This window comes from Eschrichtius robustus, chromosome 11 (assembly GCF_028021215.1).
Source record: "Eschrichtius robustus isolate mEscRob2 chromosome 11, mEscRob2.pri, whole genome shotgun sequence".
Taxonomy (NCBI): domain Eukaryota; kingdom Metazoa; phylum Chordata; class Mammalia; order Artiodactyla; family Eschrichtiidae; genus Eschrichtius; species Eschrichtius robustus.
In genome coordinates this window covers 61,610,554-61,635,323 of record NC_090834.1, presented here as the reverse complement: position 1 = coordinate 61,635,323, position 24,770 = coordinate 61,610,554, and the positions used below count along the sequence as shown (strand labels likewise).

General features: G+C 39.6%; 1 protein-coding gene across 2 annotated transcripts in view; it reads right to left on the bottom strand.

Annotated features, from left to right (window-relative positions):
• Positions 1 to 15,100: 15,100 nt before the first annotated feature.
• The window catches only part of RAB6A (RAB6A, member RAS oncogene family), a 78,021-nt gene continuing 68,351 nt past the window's right edge, over positions 15,101 to 24,770 (bottom strand). For both annotated transcript variants that reach the window (XM_068554833.1, XM_068554832.1), the window contains exons 7-8: positions 18,210 to 18,276; positions 15,101 to 17,200 (exon numbers count right to left, since the gene is read on the bottom strand). In XM_068554833.1, coding sequence (XP_068410934.1) covers positions 17,136 to 17,200; positions 18,210 to 18,276 — 132 coding nt within the window. In that variant the 3' untranslated portion in view covers positions 15,101 to 17,135. The remainder of the gene's footprint in view (positions 17,201 to 18,209; positions 18,277 to 24,770) is intronic.

Below are 24,770 nucleotides of genomic sequence, written 5' to 3'. Positions count from 1 at the left end.
ATAAATTAAAAAATAAAATCCCATGAGAAACTAACACAACATTGAAAATCAACTATACTTCAATTAAAAAAGTAAACTCTAAAAATTGTTTAATAGTTAAAAAAATAAAGAAATCCTAATCCCCTAAAGGTGATGGTATTAATAGATGGGGCTTTGGGAGGTACTTAAATCATGAGGGCAGAACTCTTATGAATGGTATTAGTGCCTTGATAAAAGACACTCCAGAGAGATCTCTAGCCCCTTCTGCCATGTGAAGATACTACAAGAAGTCTGTGACCCAAAAGAGGGCCCTTCATCCAACCAACTATGCTGGCACCCTGATCTTGTCAGACTTCCAGTCTCCAGAACTGTGAGCAATAAATTTCTGCTGTTTATAAGCTACCCAGTCTGTGATATCTTTTTATAGCAGCCTAAACAGACTAAGAGAAATTAATACCGAGACATGGGATTGCTGTCATAACAAATACCTAGAAATATGGAAGCAGCTTTGGAATTGGGTATGGGCAGAGGTTGGAAGAATTTGGAGGTACATGCTAGAAAAAGCCTATATTGTCATGAATGGACTGTTAAGGGCAATTCTCATGAGGGCTCAGAAGGAGAAGAGGAGAGCTGTAAAGAGAGCCTCAGTCTTTTTAGAGAATACTTAAGTGGTTCTGACCAGAATGTTGGTAGAAATATGGATGGGAAAGACCATTCTAATGAGGTCTCAGTTGGAAATAAGCAATGTGTTACTGGAAACAGGAGAAAAGGCAATCCTTATTATGAAGTGGCAAAGAGCTTGGCTGAACCATGTTCGTGTCCTAGTTTTTTGTAAAAGGTACAACTTGTAAGTGATGAAATTGTTGTCTGGCTGAAGAAATTTCTAAAGCAAAATGTTGAAGGAGCAGCCTGGCTTCTCTTGAATGCTTATGGTAAAATGTGTATTAAGAAACAAAATTCAACTGAGTAAATTTGAAAATCTAATTGGCTTGGGAATTCCTTGGTGGTCCAGTGGTTAGGACTGGGCACTTTCACTGCTAGGGCCCAGGTTTAATCCCTGGTCAGAGAAGTAAGATCTGGCAAGCCACGTGGCATGGCCAAAAAAAATCACACAAAAAACCAAAAAATGAATTGGCTTTATTCAACAACTCATAAATTGGGCAGCCAGCATCTCACCTAGCAGATAGAAAGGACCTCTGAGCTATACAAAATGGAAGGCTTTTTTACAGACAGAAGAGGGCAGGAAAAGAAATTTCTAGCAAAGAATGGATTGTTTCAGGCAAGGTGACTTTTCTATGGGGGACAGATGGGGTCTATTGGGTGGATTACCTTACTAGTGCTGGCCAGGTAATTCCAGATTGACTGGTTAAAGGTCATATTCCAGGGAGAGGCTGAAACTCCAATTAGGTTAGGTATTAAGTCTTGGTTTGCTGACACAGGGCTTAGCACAAGTGACTCCATTTTGGGTCTGTTGTTTCTTTTTTAACAATCCATCCCTTTTGATCAGACTTTTAGCCTGAGAGATATGATCAAAATTTAAGGTATTAGCATCATTACTAGCTACCGTTCTGTAGTCTTGTAGCTTTTATTGAGTCTTTGTGTATACTCACAGGTCTTTTTTTTTTTTTTTGGCCACGCTGCACAGCATGCAGGATCTTAGTTCCCCAACCAGGGATCAAACCCGTGCCCCCTGCAGTGGAAGCACAGAGTCTTAATCACTGGACCACTAGGGAAGTCACCAGGCTCAGTTTTTAGCCAGTCATTTTCTTCATTCTTTTTCTGGCATTCCAGTCTTAGGGAGATCATTTGCTTGGTTGTAGGTGGCTGCAAACATGCATTTAAAGCTTTTGAGAGAATACAGCACACCAGGAGGACTACTATAATTATTATATTCAGGGTAATTCCCAATGTTTGGAGTGCACTTTGGAGCCATGGTCCCCAAGACCCAAACAAATCAAAATTTAAAAGTCAAAGAAAGATCACTTGAAGAAATCACTTTCTGAAGCCAAGAGGCTTGTTCAGTAATCTTATGTAGCTGAGTTTCAACCTCCCCAGAATTGTTAATCCAGGTGCAGCAAGTAGTGCTAACCATAGCACAAACACCTCCTTGTTCAGCTAAAAGATAATCAAAGGCTATCCTATTATCAAGGACAACTTCAGCCAGAGTTTGATTTTTGTTGGACAGCTATTGTTTTAGCAGCAGATTCTGCAATATGTTCATTGTTAAGGAGAGGTTCCTTATCATAACCTTATCTGCATTTACTCTTTTTTTTTTTTTTAAAATAAATTTATTATTTATTTATTTATGGCTGCATTGGGTCTCCGTTGCTACACACGGGCTTTTTCTAGTTGCAGCCAGCGGGGGCTATTCTTCGTTGTGGAGCGCCGGCTTCTCACTGCGGTGGCTTCTCTTGTTGTGGAGCACGGGCTCTAGGCACGGGCTCCAGTAGTTGTGGCTCACAGGCTCTAGAGTGCAGGCTCAGTAGTTGTGGCACACGGGCGTAGTTGCTCCGCGGCATGTGGAATCTTCCCAGACCAGGGCTCGAACCCGTGTCCCCTGCATTGGCAGGTGGATTCTTAACCACTGCGCCACCAGGGAAGTCCTGCATTTACTCTTAATTAGGAATTAGAGCTCTGCCAAAGGAAGCAAATCCTGAAACCGAGCGGGGGGCCCTGTGGGGCTCCCGGGCAGGGAGGCCTTTTTGTCTCCCATTTCTTGTAGGCAAGACTCTGGCTTCCATGACCTTCTCTGAGTTCCAAAGGGCAGATTTGGAACAGTTGCTAATCATGGGAGGAGCAGTCACGAAACCACCTGAGGCAAGAATAAAGGGACCAGAGAAGCTCATCAAGATTAGGAGACCCTGACCACCTGAGACCCTGCACACACCCTAATCTTGTCAGCAACCCCACCCTTTTGAAACTGCAGAAGAAAGAAGAATGCAAGACTGTTACTGCCTTGATCCTTACCGAATACCCCTGACCATAAGACCCAACTATAAGACCTCTCCCTATTCCCCAGGGAGGGGGGCACATTTCTTGAGGCGCTAGACTGCTGTGTTCCCTTTTTGCCTGGCAAAGTATAAAGCCACCCTTTCTCCTCCAAAACTCTGTCTCCGTATCTCATTTTGGCATTGGTATACAGGGAGCCAGTATTTTGGCATCAATCCTGAATCATGAATGCTTCCTGGTAGGTCCTTTCTAACTTGAAGATATAAATTCAGGGGAGCTGGGACTTCCCTGGTGGTGCAGTGGTTAAGAATCTGCCTGGCAAGGCAGGGGACACAGGTTCAAGCCCTGGTCCGGGAAGATCCCACATGCCGCGGAGCAACTAAGCCCATTTGCCACAACTACTGAGCCTATACTCTAGAGCCCGTGAGCCATAACTACTGAGCCCACGTGTCACAACTACTGAAGCCTGCGTGCCTAGAGCCTGTGCTCCACAACAAGAGAAGCCACCACAATGAGAAGCCTGCACACCTCAATGAAGAGTAGCCCCCGCTCGCCGCAACTAGAGAAAGCCTGCGTGCAGCAATGAAGACCCAACACAGCCAAAAATAAATAAATAAATAAATTTATATTAAAACAAACAAACAATAAATTCAGGGGAGCTGACCAATGTGGTATCTCAGTTTGTGAACAGTTAAGAGCATAGTTAGATAATGTAAGAGGCACTTTCTGGTTATGCTCCAGCCATCTAGGCATTCATAGGCCTAAGGAGAATGATAACTATCACTGATAAGGATAAACCCTGTCAGGGCACAAACCATTTCTGCTAAGGTGGCACTGTTAATGGACAGACTGGATTTTTTGATGATAAATTCGGCAGTTGGAAAGGTTACTCCCCTTAGTAATGGCCTGGGAGATATGGGTTATGGTGTTATCTTTCCAGGACAATGCCAGAGTAAAGGAAAGAGAAAAGAAGAAAGAGTTCATGTTAAAGTAGGAAGTCGATCTGAGGTGGAAGCAGTCTACATCGATGTCAGCTACTTCTCTTCCTTGTCAATTTGACTTGGAGGTCTCCAGCATCTGCACAGGACCAGATGTCAGGTGGTGCCTTCTTTAGCTGTGAGATATGTACCCAAGGTTCAAGTCCCTGAAGTTTAACTGCTATCTGGATAGTGAGGAAGACCTAGTATAGTCCCTTCCAAGGAAATTTAAGGGCAGTCTGTTCTTAGTGATTCCTAATCAGAAGGGTGGGGGAAAATTAGAAACAGTAGTTTGGAGAATCATAGCCAGACATTTGAGGAAACTAGAAGAATTCCAGATCCAGGCCAGTTTACAGGTATATAATAAAACCTTAAAGACAATTAACAGGACTAGAATCGAGTATCTACAAAGTTGCAAATATAGTTTTTCTCTCTACAATTATCCCCATTTTTTACCAAATATAATCATAGTAAAACTAATTTGTTTGCAATAAACTTGTCTTGATTATTTACATAAATGCAACAAGAATATTAATTGACCATATAAGCTCTTTTTAAGCCTGCTTTGCTGAAACTTTTCACAAGGAATCTCAGATTGCACTCTTACAGCCTCTGAGGCCAGTAAGCCAAGCCAAGAACTCACCATCAGATTTTACCTGCAATACCTATAGTTTGGGTGAATTCTTCTCTTCTCAACGTCCTTCCAAAGATCCTGAGGTTCCTGGGCCTGCCAAGAAATGACCTTCCTTATTCACCTCTTAAGGCTGCTGGGAACCCTGTGAGCAGAATACCAGGCCAATTTTCCCAAGGGGTTTTATTGGCTTTATAAAGTCAACAGTTCCCTTTTTTTTCTCTTTTTTCACCATGCCACACAGCTTGTGGGATCTTAGTACCTCAACCAGGGATTGAACCCATGCCCCCTGCAGTGGACCACCAGGGAATTCCCAAGTTAACAGTTTCTTAAAGCTGTCTGGTCATATTTGAGTCTATGCACATCTCTCTCAAATGTGACATTCAAGTCAAAGCCTTGGTAATATAGCTAATGTTTCCAACTGTGTCCTATTACAAGGAGAACAGATTCTTATTGCTGAACAACTATGTTTAGATTACCCATAAAAACTTCACGAGACGTTAGACAAAATCAGCCATCATCCCAAGCTATTTTCTTGTTGTTGACAAATTTTATAACAGAGATAACATGAGCTCACTTAACTTTCAGTACATCTAGGTAGAATAAAAACATTATATTTAATGCTGATAACTCTGAAGACATGCCTGTTTTAATTAAACCAACAAACTTAAACCAGCTTTCATTTACTTAAGATTAATCTTAGATCATGTGAACCTGAAAAAACATTTAAGTCTCTATTATATTTCTGAGATTTTTAGGAATACTTAATTCATAAGTGCTTAATTTTCTTTAAGCCAATCAAATAACAGTTTTACAAACTAATTTTGGCAATACCACCCAGAGGTAGAAAATACATCAAACACACACACACACATACACACACACACACACACACACACACACACACAGATATAGATATAGATATGGGGGGGGACATAAAAATACAGATAGACACAAACAGAGACCTTATAGCTTTCATTTAAAACTTTTAGCCATGAGACAGGTTATGGTAATGCAAAACTCACTAGCTTATGGAATAAGTTAAGTTTACCTGCTCAGATGACTAAAGCTTTTTCTACTAATATTTCTGGAGAAGACATCTACCCCCCTCCCCCTTTCCCCCCGCCCTTCTGTTAAGAAATAACTCCCTGAAGCTTGCATTTCAAGGAGAAGGTCTAGATAAAAAACAAGAGTTCCCTGAGAGGACCAGGTAGAACATTTACATATAAAAGGCATGGGGGAAAAAATGCAAGTTCCTCCAAGAAGGACTTTTGTTCCCTAAGGCCAGAAATTTTACCATACCTACAAGTCTTTTGAGATGAATAGGCAAGGTTAATTGTTAAAAAGGATATGTGGACACTGAATTGTTTCTGGAGCCAAATTTCTGGTTTTGTAAAGATCTGTAAGATAAGGACAGTTGCTTTTAGTTTATTAAGGAATTGCATTGCAACTTAAATGACATCCTAAGTTAGTCCACCCATACAACCACATTAAGTTCAATTTGCTTTTTTATTTTTTTATTGGCCATGCTGCACGGCTTGTGGGATCTTAGTTCCCTGACCAGGGATCAAACTTGGGCCCTCGACAGTGAAAGTGCCCAGTCCTAACCACTGGACTGCCAGGGAATTCTGTTTGCTTTTTTATATCAGGAAGATTTCCAGCTTAAATGTAAATCAAAAGATTTCTATATTCTGGATTAGAGCTGTGTGTCTTTGGAATGTTTTAGTAAATCCTTCCACAAGGCTTTAAAATTTAAGGCTTTTCTTTCCCTCTGTTTACATAGTTTTATTTTAGCTTAAGGGAGAAGGCCTAAAAAATTCTCTTAAATATATTGTTAGCTTCCAGCCGGGACAAACAGTAAATATTTCTGGTAGTACTGAACAACCCCTCCTTGGATGTAAGCAGAATCAAAAAGGGTACAAAGGATACTACCTTCCCAAGATCCAGAGTCACTCCCAAAAAGTAGCCAAAAGAAGGAACTGACAACCTATATGTCCGAGGCAGGCAGAAAGCCAGGCCAAGTTCTTAAGACTCAAGACAAGATAAGCAAGAAGGCAATAACTATCCCTGGGAGGGACTTCCCTGGCAGTTCAGTGGTTAGGACACGGTGCTTTCACTGCCATGGACCCGGGTTCAATCCCTGGCTGGGGAACTAAGATCTTGCAAGCTGTGTGGCACGGCCAAAAAAAACAAAAACAAAAACAAACCTATCCCTGGAAGAGAAAGAATTAATAACAAATGGGTCTGGATTTGGAAAGCAATGGACAGTGTAAAATTTAATTCTCCTCTCTCAACTGGGCACCACAGACAGAGATTTGGGAGAGCTGATCTGGTAAGAATTCTCACTCTTTGCTGGCTTCTGCCAGTTTTCCCAGGAGCCGCTCTGTAGGCTCTGGTATCTATCAGAATTTGGCAAGATTCTTCATTAATTTAATTTTAAATTTTTCGCTGTTTAAGAGATTAATGTAGAAGTTTATCAGAAAAATCCCTCAGAGTCTTGTCAACTCAGGGAGGGCCCATTTGGGGGCCCTCCTTCGAGGGTAGATATGGGGCCTTCAGCAAGGCTACTAGCTTGGCAGATTTTGTTTACAGTCTTGTTTTTTTTTTTTAAGGCTGCGCCGTGCATCATGCAGAATCTTAGTTCTCCGACCAGGGATCAAACCTGTGCCCTCTGCAGTGGAAGCAGTGTGGAGTTCTAACCACTGGACCTCCAGGGAAGTCCCTTAAATGATCTTATTGAATTGGAACATTTGTAATAATGGACTTTGTAATTCTAGGCTGTTTTTAATAAGATTTTTGCCTTTTTTGTAGATATCTATGGCTTGTGGGACCATAGTTCTTAGACATAAACTAAGCAGTTGTGCTGGAAGGTGGTGTGCTCAACACTTTGGAATTTAAGGATCCCATTTTTATTAAATAATTAATTAGCTAAGATTTTGGGTCTCTTGGACCCAAACTAATACCTTTTTTTTTTTTAAATTTGGTCGTGCCGGGTCTTAGTTGTGGCTCATATGCTCCTTAGTTGTGGCATGTGAACTCTTAGTTGTGGCACGCATGTGGGATCTAGTTCCCTGACCAGGGATTGAACCCGGGCCCCCTGCATTGGGAGCATGGAGTCTTAACCACTGCACCACCCGGGAAGTCCCTCAAACTACTACTTGAAAGGGATGTGCAGCTGAATTGGGAATTGTGTGATGTTTTACAGTGTACCTTGTTGCATGGAAATTTTCTTGAGGTTGGCAGGTGGCCTAGTGTCAATCTAACCTGTTCCATAACCAGCTTATCCTAACAAAGGAGTCTTTGGGTTGGTGGCAAGTGCTCTATTACCTTTTTTTTTTTTTTTTTTTTTTAATTTATCTTATTTATTATTTTTGGCTGTGTTGGGTCTTCCCTGCACGCGGGCTTTCTCTAGTTGTGGCGAGCGGGGGCTACTCTTCGTTGCGGTGCGCGGGCTTCTCATTGCGGTGGCATCTCTTGTTGCAGAGCATGGGCTCTAGGCACGTGGGCTTCAGTAGTTGTGGCACGCGGGCTTCAGTAGTTGTGGCTCACGGGCTCTAGAGTGCAGGCTCAGTAGTTGTGGAGCACAGGCTTAGTTGCTCTGCGGCATGTGGGATCTTCCCGGACCAGGGCTCGAACCTGTGTCCCTTGCACTGGCAGGCGGATTCTTAACCACTGCGCCACCAGGGAAGCCCACTCTATTACCTTTTAAATGCTCAATGCATGCCCACCAATTTTGTGGCTGCTTCCAAGATTTCCATTAGCAATAGCCTTTACCTACACAAAACACAATGGACCCAGTCCAGTTTAAGCCTGGACCCAGTCTGGTTTTTAAGTCAGACCCAGTGTGACTCTGGCCAGTAACCACCAATAGTCCCTGATGTGGAATCTGGGAATACAACCAAATCCTGGGGTTTTCCACTCAAAATGGGGAACAGTGGAAAGCCAATTAGATTGGGGGCTCGATGGACAGAGAGCAGAGCTCAGAACTGAGGGGAACTTACCCACAATCTTCAGAAATGGCGAGAAAGAGACCTCAAAAGGGTTTGTGGGTATGCCTGTGTTTCTTTTTGTCCCTAAAGCCATCAGAAGCGTCCTTCCTCGGTCCAACTGCTGCCACCACATCTGTTGAAAAACAAAATTCAGCTGAGTAAATTTGAAGATCTAATTGGTTTTATTCAATGATTCATGAATTGGGTAGCATCCCGTCTAGCAGATAGAAAGGAACTCTGAGAAGCTGTATAAAATTGAAGGCTTTTACAGGCAGCAGGGGATGGGAAAAGGAAGTTTCTAGCAAAGAACAATTTTTTAGGCAAGGTGACCTTCCTATGGGGACAGATGGGATCTATTGGGTGGGTTATCTCACTAGTGCTTACCAGGTAATTCAAGGTCAAGTGGTTAAAGGTCACATTCCAGGGAGAGGCTGAAACTGCAATTAGGTTAGGTATTAAGTCTTGGTTTGTTGACATGGGGTTTAGCACAAGTGACTCCATTTTGGGTCTGTTGTTTCTTTTTTAACATGTGAGGAGACAGAAATCATTTAAAGGTAGAATTCTTAATGAAAGAGAAAGCAGAAATTTAAAACTCGAAAAATTCTCAGACTATCCATATTGAAAGAAATAAGAAAACTCATTTGAGAGAGAATACAAAGTGTGTGGCAGGATCTGATAAGAAGATTGGTATGGATCTACCACTCCAACAGAAGCTGGGAGCTATTCAAGACAATGGGGAGATTGGTTGGTCATCTAAAAGAAGACAGGACCTATTGTCCAAGACAATAGAAGAATGACCCCGAAGGCACTCCTATCACAGTCCCAAACTGAAAGGGCATGTGGGGCAGAACAATTTCAAAGGAGGGGCTTCTGCTGCCTGGCACCCTCTCACATCCCAGGCTCTGCTCCCCCCTCCCCAAATTCTGGCACCTAGCACCTCAGCTACCCCAGGTGTAGTGCAGGCCATGGCGATGGTCCTTCCAGAGGGCACAGGTAGTAAATCTTGGCAGTGTCCACTGCACCAGATGTGGCTACTTCCACCCAGATGCCAAAGGATGGACTGTTCTGGAGCCTCTAATGTGCAACACAGAGGGCCGCTTTTGGGTACAGTAGAAAGCTCCTGTTAGAGCAATGCCCAGCAGAGTTGTGGGGATGGGACTACCCTCAAACCCCCAAACTGGTAGAGCCACTGGCATGACATTCCACCTCTAGAGCCACAGGCACAGGACTCCAACCCATGAGAGCTAGGGTGGGGCCACCCGTTAGTCCAAAGTGCAGGTCCCTGCCCCAGCATGCCTTAAGGTTTTAGACTTGCGTGGGACCTCTTATCCCTTTTTTCTTTTCTATTTCTCCTTTTTGGAATAGGAACATCTATCCTATGCCTGTCCCACCATTGTATTTTGGAAGCACATAACTTGTTTGACTTCATGGATTCACAGCTGGAAACCAATTGCCATAAGCTGAATCTACCCTGAATCTCACACATGTAAAAAGTTAATAGGGACTTCCCTGGTGGTCCAGTGGTTAAGACTTCGCCTTCTAATGCGGGAGGTGCAGGTTCCATCCCTGGTCAGGGAGCTAAGATCCCACATACCTCGCAGCCAAAAAAACCCCACATAAAACAGAAGCAATGTTGTAACAAATTCAATAAAGACTTAAAAAAAATTAATAAACGGAAGCTTCAATTAAATAGTCAGGAGACCAGAAGAGGGAGCTCTCAAACCATGCAATGACAGCAGAGCCCAACAAGCAGACAGACTAGTCTTCCTTCCTGGCAAGGACTCAGCCAATGAAAAGTCATGGGCTTTGTTCATAGTCCTACCAACTTCCTTTTCCCCTCTATAAAAAGCATTCTCCTTCCCTTGCCTTGCAGGGACTTGCCATGGTTGCAGACCCCAAACTGCAATTCTCCACTGATTCTGAATAAACCCACATTTGCTGCAGGAATAACCTGGAGTCTATTTGTTTTAGGTCAACACCCATATCTAATTTAGATGAGACTTTGGACTTAGACTTTTGAGTTGACACTGGAACAGGTTTAAGACTTTTGGGGTTACTGGGATGGAATGAATGTATTTTTCATGTGAGAAAGACATGAATTTTGAGTGGGCAGGGGCAGAATGCATGGTCTGAATGTTTGTGTCCCCCCAAAATTTACATATTGAATCCTCCAAAAGATGATGGTGTTAGTAGGTAGGCTTTGGGAGGTGCTTAAATCATGAGGGTGAAGCCTTCATGAAAGGGATTAGTGCCTTTATAAAAGGGTCTCCGGAGAGATCCCTCAGCCCTTCCACCCTGTGAGGACACAGCAAGAAGGTGCTTGCAACAAACTGGGAAGAGGCCCTCACCAGGTGACTGTGCTGGTGCCTTGATCTTGGACTTCCAAGTTTTCAGAACTGTGCAATAAATTTTCTGTTCTTTGTAAGTTGCCCAGTCTGTGTTATTTTGTTATAGCAGCCTGAATAGACTAATACAGAAAGACATCCTGTGTTTATGGATTGGAAGACTTAATATTAAGATGACAAACTACCAAAAGTGATCAGAACAAAGCAGCAAGACTCACACTTCCAGACTTCAAAACTTACCACAAAGCTACAGTAATGAAAACAGTGTGGTAATGGCATAAGGACAGACACATAGACAGATGGAACAGAACAGATAATCCAGAAATAAATCCTCACATATATGGTCAGTTGATTTTCAACAAGAGTGTTAAGACCATTCAATGAGGAAAGGACAGTTTTCAACAAATGTTGCTAGGAAAACAATATCCATATGCAAAAGAAGTTGGACCCCTACCTTATGCCATTTACAAAAGTAACTCAAAATGGATCAAAGACCTAAGCTTAAGAGCTAAAACTATAAAACTGTTAGAATAAAACATAGGAAAAAATGTTCATGACATCGGATTTGGCAATGATTTCTCCAATATGACACCAAAAGCATAAGCAAAAAAGGAAAAAGATAATTGGACTTGATTAAAATTTAAAACTTTTGTGCATCAAAGGACACTCTTAGAGAGTGAAAAGAAAACCCACAGAATGGAGGAAATATTTGTAAATCCACGTATCTATCAAAGAATTAATAACTAGACTATATGAAGAACTCCTATAACTCAACAACAAAAAATAAACAATCCAATTTAAAAATGGTTAAAGGACTGAACAGACATATCTCCAAAGTTTCTCAGTAAAACAGCCTGCAAGGAACTTAACAAAATAGACATCCTCCAAAGAATATATACAAATGCCAAGTAAACAAGATGTTAAACATCATTAGTCATTAGGGAAATGTAAATCAAAACCACAATGAGATAGATACCACTACACGCCCATTAGGATGGCTATTATTAAAAAAATCAGAACATAAAAAGTATTCATGAGGATGTTGAGAAGTTAGAACCCTCATGCATTGCTTGTGAGAATGTAAAATGGTGCAGATGCTGTGGAAAGCAGTTTAGCATTTCTTCAAAAAGTATCACATGATCCAGCAATTCTACTCCTAGGTTAAATACTAATAAGTGAAAACAGGGACTCAGATGCTGGTACACTAATGTTCATAATAGCATTATTTAAAATAGCCAAAAGATAGAAACAACACAAGTGTCCATCAACAGATGAACAAAATACTGTATATACATACAATGGAATATTATTTAGCCACAAAAAGGAATCAAATCTGATACATGTTACAACATGGATGAACACTGAAAACATCATGCTGAAGGAAGTCAGACACAAAAGGACAAATATTGTATGACTCCAGTTATATGTGGTACCTAGAATAGGCAAATTCATAGAGACGGATAGCAGAATAGAGGTTACCAGGGACTGGAGAAAGGGAGAAAAGGAGGGTTATTGTTTAGTTTGCCTTTCTTAGAATTTTATATAAATGAAAACAAAATATATACTTTACTCTTTTTTGTCCAACTTTTTTCACGAAGGATAATTTTCTGAGATTCAGCTATGTTGTTGGTATCAACAGTTCAGTCTGACTTATGGCATACTATTCCACAGTAAGCATGTACCATGATTTGTTTACATAGTCACCTTCTGATGGACATTTGGGTTATTTCAAGTTCTTGGCTAATACAAGTAAAACTGCTATGAACATTTGTGTGCAAGTCTTTGTATAGACACATGCTTTCATTTCTTGTGGGTACTTAGGTGTGGAATGGCTACTATATATAAATGTATATTTAACTTTTAAAGAAACTTCCAAACTGTTTTTCCAAAATCTCATGTAGCTGTGTATGAGAATTCCAAGTTGCTCCTCATCTTCACCTACACTTGGTATGGCCAATCTTTTAAATTTTAGCCTTTCTGATACATATGTAGTAGTATTTCATTGTGGTTTTAATTTGCATTTCTATAATGACTAATGATGTCAAGCATTTTCCATGTCTTTTCTATCAAGTTATGAGAGTTCTTCATATATTCTGAATACTTGTCCTTTATCAAGCATGCAATCTACAAATCTTTTGTCTGTGGCTTGTTTTTTATTCAGTTCTTTGCAGGCTGTCTTATTAAGAAGAACCTCAGTTCCTCATTGGCTGGAGGCTGCCCTCAGCTCCTTGCTGCTGGGCCTCTCTACAGGCAGCTCAAATGTGGCAGACTGCTGCATAAAAGCAAATGAGGAGTCAGACTGTGTGAACAAGACAAAAGCCACAGTCTTTCATAATCTAACCTTCAAAGTAATGTAACTTTTGCTGTCCTATTCCTTAGATGCAAGTCACCAGGTGCAGCCTATATTGAAGGGGAAAGTATAATGCAAACATTTGAGTACCAGGAGGCAGATACCATTTCAGAAACTGCATTCAGAAGATACACAGATGCCTGTCACAAATACTATCTTCAAAATTCTTTGTTTTCAGTACTTTAATTTTCCTGATTTTCATCTCCCTGGAATTTCTGAATGTTGCTATATACACTATTCTCCTAATCTTTATTTTTCTATTTCTTTGCTTTCTAATGAAAAGAGTTTAATTGAACGCTCTAATTCAATGAATAGAATTCAGCCTACTACTTACCTGTTTTTTATTTCAACTATTGTATTTTTCACTTAATAGTTATATTTGATTATTTTATGATTCTTGTTCCATACTGGTAGTATCTTACCTCTTTAATATTTATCATGCCATCTTTAAATTACTGGTTGTCTTTTCAAGTAGTTCTGCTTCAAATGGTATTCACTTTTTCTTTTGAGGCAGTTTTCAGGTATCCAACTACTCTGACTTATGAGTCCAAATTCTCCTGGGGTATGGGTTATAACTCTGGGATGGTATACTGGGCAAGGGTCAAAGACCAGAATGTGAAGTTTTAAGATAGGGAAAGGACAAACCTTGGGACAGAGTTCTAGGTACCACAAGACCACATGTATTGTTCCCATTCAGTATCATCTCACCAAACCAAACTTTATTTCAGGGCCTTACCTTTAAACCCAGTTTAGGAAGAAGCAGCTCTTGCAGGAGGCAGTCTCCCTAGATCACAGTCCACTAACTGATGTTTTGAAAGGGTAAAGAGTGAGTGAAAAGTCTAAGGCAGGCAGGTTATTCCCCACCTAGTTTCATCAACTCCTCACTTCTCAGGGACTTTTTATATTTTTTCTGCGCTGCGTGGCTTGCAGAATCTCAGTTCCCCAACCAGGGATTGAACTTGGGGCAACGGCAGTGAAAGCACGGAATCCTAATCACTAAGCCACCAGGAAATTCCCTCTCAGGGATTTTATACTGCCCTGACGTTACCGCTGTGGATACCTGAGCCTGTAGTCTGGGCTGTGGCCTCCATTTCTATAGTACGGCGGACAGCTGTGGTTTACCCTAAGGCCTGTTTATACTTTCTATACTGTTTATACTGTATGTATATATGTATGTATATATGTATATATGTTTTATACTTTTTATACTGTTTATACTGTTTATACTGTTTAAACTCCATCTTTGCAGTGAGAAAGTATGGCTGAGGTCTAACAAAACTTAATTTAAGAACAGGTAGGAGGCTGGATTTGGTGCGAGGGCAGTTTGCCACCCCTGTCCAAAGGCAAAGGTGGAGTTAGGAGTGAGGAAGCATAAGCAGAACTTAAACTGCTTTTCTTAACACATCCTATTATTGCCTCCACCAGTGGCCCTATCTTTCAAGTTACAGCCACTTTCCCTCACCCTCAACAGTTGAAAAGAGTCTTGTGACTCCCCAGGGGTTTTGCAGTTTTGTTGTTGTTTTGCTATTTTTCTGGATTCCACATTCCCTTTATAGTCCTAGGGAGGAAGTAGCACATAGTAATTCATCACTTTGGCAGGAACGGGAAACCAAGTCAATAAGTGTTTTCTTTTGTGTTTATTTATACATTTTTTGGGCAGCAAAACTGTGTTTATTAAAAAAAAAAGTGCACTATGAACACACTTCACTGCTTCGGTTGAAGAACCCCCAGCTAAATAAAAAGACCAATATTAAAAGCAGCACTAACTGGTTACTGCCTTAAAGATACATTAAAAAGAATCAAATGCTACAGTGTAGGAACACAATCACCCCCATGTCAGAAATCACAACTTCTTCCAAATAAAGAATATGACCCATCGCCATATTGAATTGATATTTATTTCAGGACATGCCATGTCAAAATAAAACAAAAGAGTCAACCCTTGCCTTTAACAATAATATTGTATTATAAAAGCACTTTACAACTCCATCCCGTCTTTGAGTACAAGTTACTGGGGTATGTGGGCTAATGATTATTTGAAAGCATTTCTCTATTCAGACCCATAATCCAAGTGCTCTCTGAATATTATAAGGTGACAGTAAGTGGGAAGTGGAGGAGGAAGAGGAAAGAGAGGGGAAGGAATAAGGTTCTCCCAGTTAAGGGTTTTGTTGCAATGAGGGGATGAGGAACTATGAAGATATTTCAGTTGTCTTTTCATCCTTATACTGTGTTAAGTAATGCTTACAACATAAATTCAGCAGGCTTTTCCTGAGCTGTAACTCAGAAATTTTCTTCTTGCAAACAATGTATTTACAAATGTATTTATTAACTTACACAGCAATCTCACAATAACTAGTAAAGATTAAAATGGTGCACTCCTAGTATATTTGTTTGCAGTGTTTTAAGGGAAATACATATTGCCATTGTTATGAAGCTCTAAATGACTGAATAAAACATCTAAAAATTGAAAGTAGTTTTAAAAATGGCAAAGAAATAAATATCACCAAAGAAAAAAGATTAATTGTAGCTTAAATATAAAATTAAATCACTAGTTAATTAAGCAAACTATACAGATCTAATAAAAAGCAAAACCAGATTGAGAGAACCAACATAAAAAAATGCTGAAAAATAAGGCATAAATCTGCATATTAAGTTTTATTTTCATTCTCTCCTTTCCCTCTTCTATGTATGCTTTTTCAGATCTGCCTCTAGGGCTTATAAGAAAACTGTTTCCATTTTCAATTTGACCTCAATTGTCCTGGGCAAAGTATTTGCTATTCTGTTGAGGATTCTTTAGTTGGTAAGCTTTAGATATCATTGTTTCTACTGGTTACAGTAGTTTCGATCAAAGTGCCAAATTTAAATTCTTCCACTGGTTCTTCTTAAAGGAATTTGATTTCTACAGTGCCTTGCCTGCATAGCATTTCAAAGAAAAGAAAGAAAGAAAGGAAGGAAGGAAGGAAGAAAGAAAGGAAGGAAGAAAGAAGGAAAGAAAGAAAGGAAGAAAGAAAAAGAAAACTCAAGAGAAATCTATTGCCTAAAAAAGTTTAGTTTTGTTTTTTAAACAAACAGAAGAACTCGATTTTGACAAATTTAAAATCTTGGGAGAAACAGCTCTTAGAAGAATTAAATATTTAAAACCTGTTCTGAAGCACTTTTACTTTTCTCTCCCGGAGTCTAACATGTGAAAGAATCATTTGTTTTGGTCAGAAATATATTTTATGTTCATTTACTTGTAAGTACTCAGTATGTTCATTAGGACTTATTCTGAAGACGCACCAGAACCTTTTCCTTATTCCAGCACTGCCTACCATGATAGTTGAGTTTTGACCTCAATTAAGGTCTAAGTAATTTATGTCAGTGCTTAAGAAAAATTTTGGATATCTTGAGAGCAATTGGTATTGCTAAAACTGAAGGATAATTCCAATGGGCTTGGTCTGACTACTGCTTTACCCCCTCTTGTTTGTTTTGACGGAGGGAGGTTTGGAATAGGAAACGGGGTAAAGAACAAGCAAGTAAAGCAGGGAGAGATCAAGTAGGTAGGTAAGTGCTGCTGTGAACAACTGCTCCTTAACCAAGCCACATACTGTTGAGATTTCCATCACTTTGAAGTACATTCTCATAACATTAAAAAGGAAAAAAAAATGTTAAGAAAATGTATCTAATTTTTAAAGTTATCACTGGAATATGCTTGAATTGTTTGGCTTTTTGTAAAATATAAATAATGAAGACACTGACTTTTTTGTGCTTGTGAAGCTAATAGATCATCTCCAAGAGACAGGCAGCAATGCTGAATTGCAATACGTTATTACTGAAGGGAAAAGGGTCAAGCCAATATTCACACTGCAGTCAATGAAAGAGTAAGGGGGCCAAAGCAGTGAGCTTCTGGAGGAAAGTTGAAGGTGCCATAGGGGATTAGCAGGAACAGCCTCCTTCGCTGACTGGTTGCTCCTGAGGCTTTTCCAGTTTTATGTCAATCACTGAAACAAAAGCTAAGGAACTATAAATGGGAAAGTACAATTCCAATTCTGCTGAACATCGACAATTCTGCTAAGACCCCCTTCCATTCCTATTTGGCTTCAGAGACTACTCAGCCACTATTTTCTATATAGCTGGCTCACCATATAAGGTGCTCATATGGAATAAACTTGCTTATATCTCCTATATGCAGCAAGGTTCAGAATAAGGTTAATTCCTACTCATGGAAATCTATCCTAAGGAAATTATTCTACAGGAGTAAGAAATCACATAAAGATGATGTTCCTTAAAAAATTATCTATAATAAAAATCTGAAAATAGCCTATAAGAGAGTTCCACAACAGGGAGAGAATTTAATAAATAATGGGGCTTCAACTCTATAGAACACATTATGCTGCTAAAGTAAAGGCTTAGAAAACATAAAACATTCAGAAGTGGGAAGAGCTGAATACAAAGTGCTATGAATTCTATGGCTTAATAAAACTGTCTGCATATGGAAAAACACTAGAAGGTAAATATGAGACAAACAAGGAAAATATCAAAGTTCTTTTAAATAACTAATATTACATGTGCTTCATTCTGTCCCATTTCTGAAAGCAGAGGCCATGATAAAGCTCCAAACTTAGTTATCTCCTGCCTATGCCAAGTAGACAGTTCAACTGATAGAAAAAGCAGGGGAAGGAAATATGATATATATTGTGGGGAAAAAGCCCCGAGCCAAGGGATGTCAAAATTAAGAAGCAGGAGGGTGGGATGTTAAGAGTTTCCTGCTCATTAAAAATCAGGCAAGCAAACAAACACAAACCCTCTCACTGATTAATCGTAGTGAGCAGCAGGCTGCAAAGAATGCAACTGGATACCCAGATCTCATTTGTTATAGAAAAACTTTTTGCTCCTAAACCATCAATTCTTGGCTGTAAAAGGCAATGGCATAATATTCCTAAGCCAACCAAGTGGGGCTCTAAAGACTTGTAGTAACAATAAAATTTCCTGATGAAACAAAAAGGATACTGTCTTCTCTGCTTCTGTCCTGTGTGCTTTCCATTCCAGGCAGAGCTGCTGCAACACGTCGGAAGAGCTGTGGAAAAAGAGACGTGATAATTGGGAGGGAAAATTTAGCAAAAGGTATCAAGTAAAGGGATGACCACTGGATGGTTGAGTTAAAGGATATGGTTTCTGGGTTATTCCTTAGACCTTAGCACAATGAAAGCACATTAAAATGTCTATTTATTCTAAAAATGAATATCATGTGAAAACCAGCATGTCAAATACAAAGAGGATCCTTGCTTTCCAACGGGTGAGATTAGACATGAACAAACAGCTAAGAACTAAGCAGCAAAAATATCATTTGAGTCATAAAAACAAACTACTACAGGAACTCAGAGTAAGGACAGAATGTTCATTTAAACTGTATAGTGGCATTCCTATCTTTTATAATGAGTTAGGTTCTAAAGTTAGTGTACATATGGAGAAAGTCAATCTAGTCAAAATTGCCCTTGATAACTCCTTAGGAAATCACTATGTTAGAAACCACCATACCACACTCAATCCTGGTGAGATGTTCACTTTGAGAGGCATGTGGGAACAGAAACTGACTGAAGGAACAACAGAGTCACACTCTACTTCATGTCCAAACCTAGCTACCCACTTACTGAGAAGAATGGCAGGTAAAACTGCAGATTATTTCAATCATTTCTTTTTGTTAGGCATGCAGTGTAAAATTCCTATAAATTAAAATGCACATATGATGTTAACTACCTTATACTAAGTGCCTGCTTACTTGAGGCACTGTCTAAAGTTCTCTAGGGACACAGAAATGAACAAGATGTGCTTTTTAGATTCAAGGAGCTCACAGTTTGGCAAAGGAGATAGACTCAAACCATTCCTTGTGTTACAATGCAATGAGTGCTATGAACTAAGGAAGTAGAAAATGATATGACAATACAGACGTAAGAAGGCCCTACTCAAGAGGCCGAGAAAAATCCTCAGGCAATGACATTTGAGTTGGGATTTAAAGGTAGTTTTAAAGATTTCACATGGTTCAAAAACATACCATACAAAGCACTCAGAGTTTAAGCACTCCGTAAATGTTGCTGAATTAAAATGAGAAGAAACAGAAAGAAGGCCAAAGATGAAAGAATGGAACTATAAGTAATCTGTCTAGGAAAGAAGTATAGAAAAGGAGCAAATCTTTATCTGTAGGCAGTAAGTATGATGCGGTAGGATTAAGGAAGACCTGAATAAAAGTATAATTGTCTTGGTTCTGTAACGTTTAGTAGCATTTAGAGATGTGCCAAAGTTAGGCATTAGCCTCAATATTCAACCAAAATCAGCTATTAGACTTAAAATTGCAGAACGCTTACTTGAACATCAGAAACCGTGCATGATCAAAGATCACGTGGTTGTGTAAACTACCATCAATCAAATCAATGTAACATCAATTGTATAAAGGTGGGTCCATTTGGATTAATATATGAATACTCAGTTTCAAATACAGATCAGCACTCTAGATCTAGATACAAGAATGAATGCTGCAATAATTAATGTCTGTGAAAGCTGTTAATTTTATGAACAAAAGTAACTTAAAATTTACAAAAGCAAAATGAACACAGAAATAGGTTAATATAGTGCATTAGATAACTTTAGGAAGAATATTATGCCCTTTCAAAACTAGCAAGTGTTTATAATTAATTAATGCATGCCAAGTTGGACAATAATTCTAATCCTTTTGAAGTTTTTATATAATAGTATTAGATAATGAATTAAAAGCAGAATGTTAACTTTGTCAGCTCAAAATTTTATGCATCAGGAAAAGTCTAACACCCATTAAAAATCACTTTTCATCCAGAGATAAAGAATATAGAGTATGAAGGAAAAACATATTTTATAGACAATAAGAAAGCCTGAAAAAAAATGTGTTTCCCCTCCAACATCAACTGAAAACAACCATCTATTTAGTACTGCAAACCAGCAATGAGTATAGTGACTACTGGAATAATCTAGCAGCTGACAATGTGGCACTAAACAAATCTTGTATCCCAGAAATCCGTTCTATAATGGTGATATTCAGTTTTGGCTGCAATGATTTTCAAGAATGGTTAGGTAGTCCAGACCAACTGGAGCACACAATATTTAAAAGGATTAGAATGAAGCTATATATATATATTGAAAGCCAGACTAAGAAAGACCTGCAAAGAATATGGACTTCATCTAGCAAAGGAAGGCACTAAAAAAAGCAGTGTGCATAAAGACTTCTTTCAATAATTCCAGTGTATTACTATGACTACAAAGACATACAAATCACATATTGAAAGCAAAAGATATTAAGGTGAGATGGCTAAAACCTAAAAGGTGAAGTGTTTACATTCTGGGTAGGCCACTTATGTGAGGTCATCTTTCTGTTTTTCAATTTTCTCATCTGTAAAATGGGCTTAAGATAATAGTACACTTAACTGACTATTGTGAAAATTAAGGGAAATCATTATGTAAACTGCTTAGGGCTGATCTTCTACATAGAAAGTCTTTCATATACAATAGCTCTCTTCCTATCAGAACTGAGTATCAGTCACAATAACCCATGGTCCTGTGGGCTAAGGGAACAGAATGTTTTGAAATTCTGCAAGAATTCTAGGACTACAGCAAAGCACCAATAGGCACAAAATCCTGCTTTAAGAAACTGTGTAAAACTGACAGGAAAAATGTGGGGGGGTTGGGAGAGATCATCTGAAAATATTAAAGCAGAAATGAAATGTTCTTACTTAGGAAAATCCAGAAATCTTCCCCAAGATCTCATAGCTTGCTCGGACATGAAATATTTATTAAACTGCCTACCTGTTCAAGATGCATAATCTTTTTGGCTTCTAAGAATATTTTATTATGGGCTAGCTTAGAAATTGAAATTTTTTTTTCATGTTGGAGGCATAAGGAAGGTCTGTTTACCTTCTGTGAAAATGGAACAAGGTTTACAAGTTTTGAGGCTTTTTAAAAAATTAAAGTAAGTTCTAGTTAGTGAAAAGTACATAACTAATGAGGTCTTTCAGGGAGGGTATTGTTAGAGTTACACCCATTCTCATAATATAACATAGGAATATCCTCCCCTGCTCCCAGCTCAATCTGTCTAGCTGATAGATCCTTCAGGATCCATTCCCTGATAACTCAGAGAAAAACCTCCCTAACCCATTCCCAGATTTCTTCAATCCCATCATCTTCCAATCTAATTAAACACTTCTATATATTCCAAGAGCACCCTGCATTTCTTCTTCTTTTTAAAATATATTTATTTATTTGTTTGTTTATTTATTTATTTATGGCTGCATTGGTCTTCGTTGCTGCGCGCAGGCTTTCTCTAGTTGCGGTGAGCAGGGGCTACTCTTCGTTGTGGTGCACGGGCTTCTCATCACGGTGGCTTCTCTTGTAGCGGAGCACGGGCTCCAGGTGCGGGGGCTTCAGCAGTTGTGGCACGTGGGCTCAGTAGTTGTGGCTCACAGGCTCTAGAGCGCAGGCTCAGTAGTTGTGGCACACGGGCTTTGTTGCTCTGTGGCATGTGGGATCTTCCCAGACCAGGGCTCGAACCAATGTCCCCTGCACTGGCAGGCGGATTCTTAACCACTGCACCACCAGGGAAGTCCCCTGCATTTCTTCTTTCAGAGCTTTTATTACACTGATTATAATGGTCTATTTACCTCCCAGTCTTTCCCTCTAGACTTTAACCACTGGAGGACAAGGCTCATATTTCATCTTTGTTATCCTAGTACCTGACATGCAGTAGATATTCTTTAAAATGTTAGTTGTAAGAATGGCTAATGCGTGTGAAAACACATCAGAAAGCACACAGTGCAGTACAAATAGTTGATTAGTGCCTTTATCCACTGGCTTTTTTGAGTTCACTTCCATCTGAATTCTCAGATAATTCTTAACTTTTTTTTGGCCACGCTGCACAGTATATGGGATAGTTCTCCAACAAGGGATCAAACCTCGCCCCCTACATTGGAAGCATGGAGTCTTAACCACTGGACTGCTAGGGAAGTCCCTCAGATAATTCTTTAGGCATGACTATCCATAATACTATTTAGTAGATGATCACAGATTTGAGAAAGCCTGTTTTTTTAAATCAAGTAAAAGAAAAATTAGCAATACTTATGCCCATTGACTCCTCCTGACCCCAGAAAACAAAAGAAATCAATGTACTCAGTTTCTTGTAGAAAAAGGAATTATAAAAGGAATTTTAAATTTATATGCAGAGTGACAGTGAAGGAAAACGCTGATAAACTTCAACTAGATGGAAAAACAAATGCCACTGAATCTCTCCAATCAAATATGAAAAAGGATTTTTTTAAAAACAAAGATTCAATTAACACAAGCAAATATAATGGGGGGAAATGACAATTAAGAGGGACCAGAACAGGGACTTCCTTGTTGGCGCAGTGGTTAAGAATCCACCTGCCAGTTCAGAGCACACGGGTTCGATACCTGGTCGGGGAAGATCCCACATGCCGAAGAGCAACTAAGCCCGTGCAACACAACTACTGAGCCTGCGCTCTAGAGCCCGTGAGCCAAAAAAAAACCTACTGAGCACGTGTGCCACAACTACTGAAGCCCATGCGCCTAGAGCCCGTGCTCTGCAACAAGAGAAGCCACTGCAATGAGAAGCCCGCGCACCACAAGAAGAGTAGCCTTGCTCACCACAACTAGAGAAAGCCTGCGTGCAGCAACAAAGACCCAATGCAGCCAAAAAATAAAATAAATACATACATTAATTTAAAAAAAAAAAAAGAGGGACCAGAACATTAACTGGTAGATCTGAGAAATACACTTTTTTTTTGTTGGCCGCACTGCGCAGCTTGTGGGATCTTAGTTCCCCAACCAGGAATCTAACCCGTGCCTCCTGCAGTGGAAGTGCAGAGTCCTAACCACTGGGCCGCCAGGGAATTCCCCAGAGAACTATACACTCAAACAAAGCAACAAGCCTCGATTATCTACAAAATTAAATATATTAGACACAGAGGAGTAAATAGGTTAACATGACCCCATAGGTCCCCCCACTCTTTTATTTTTACCTTTGAGAATAATTAGAACTAAATACTTCAGGAAAGCTTTCTTGAAAGGTTATGTGTGAAGTCCTTCCTTCAAGACCACTAGTTCTCAACACCTATAGTGCATCGGAATTACCTAGGAAACTTAACAACAAGCAAAACACCAGATGCTTGGGTCCCACCCCCAAAGACAGATTCTACTAGTTTGGGTGGGGCTAGGCCCTTAGTACATTTCATTTAAAATTCTCCAGATGAGGGACTTCCCTGGTGGTCCAGTGGATAAGATTCCACACTTCCACTGCAGGGGGCACAGGTTTGATCCCTGGTTGGGGAACCAAGATCCCTCAAGACCTGCGGCGTGGCCAAAAACAACAACAAAAACCCCCAAAATCTCCAGATGATTCTAATGTGCTCTGAGGGTGCTGTAAGGCCAATGCTGTAACAATAATCTGTAAGGAGTGTAAAGTAATCAATCAAATCAAGTAGGCAAAAAAAAAAGGTAATAATGAGTGCTTAACTTTACATGTTTTCTCATCATAATCCTTGCAATAACTTGTAAGGAAGGTATTAATATCCCCATTTTATAGAAATCTAAGGCTAAAGAGAGTATTTGCCATCCACCAAATGAATAGCAGAGCCGAGATTCTAAAGTTCATATTTTTCCTATTACCTTATGTTGCCTAGTATAAATGGAAGTTCTTTCTATATGGAAAGCACTGTGGAAAGGGCTGTGTGAAGAAACAGCTAACAATCTTGGGAAGATGAATTTGCTTTGTGAAACACTATTATTATATACAAATCACAGACATAAAAATTTAATCAATGTATCTGAAAAATTTGGTGCTCCCTAAAAATATTTCAATTAAATTACTGGGTTGGCCAAAGGTTCGTTCGTTTTCTTCCGTAAGATGGCTCTGGTAGCGCTCAGTTGTCTTTAACTTCATTCGAAATAATTTTGTTAGATTGTATATGACAGCTGTCATATCAGCGTGCATTTAAAAAAAGACTTATCAAAATTGGTTAGTTTTTGTGTAGCCATTTTAACATTGAAGATGGAAGAAAAAGAGCAATATTTTTGGCATATTATGCTTTATTATTTCAAGAAAGGTAAAAACGCAACTGAAACGCAAAAAAAGGTTTGTGCAGTGTATGGAGAAGGTGCTGTGACTGATCAAACATGTCAAAAGTGGTTTGCGAAGTTTCGTGATGGAGATTTCTCCCTGGACGATGCTCCATGGTTGGGTAGACCAGTTGAAGTTGATAGCGATCAAATCGAGACATTAATTGAGAACAATGTTACACCATGCAGGAGAGAGCCGACACACTGAAAATATCCAATTAAAGCACTGAAAATCATCTGCACCAGCTTGGTTATGTTCACCGCTTTGATGTTTGGGTTACACATAAGTTAAGCAAAAAAAACCTTCTTGACCGTATTTCTGCATGCAATTCTCTACTGAAATGTAATGAAAACATTCCGTTTTTAAAACAAATTGTGACGGGCGATGAAAAGTGGATACTGTACAATAATGTGGAAGGG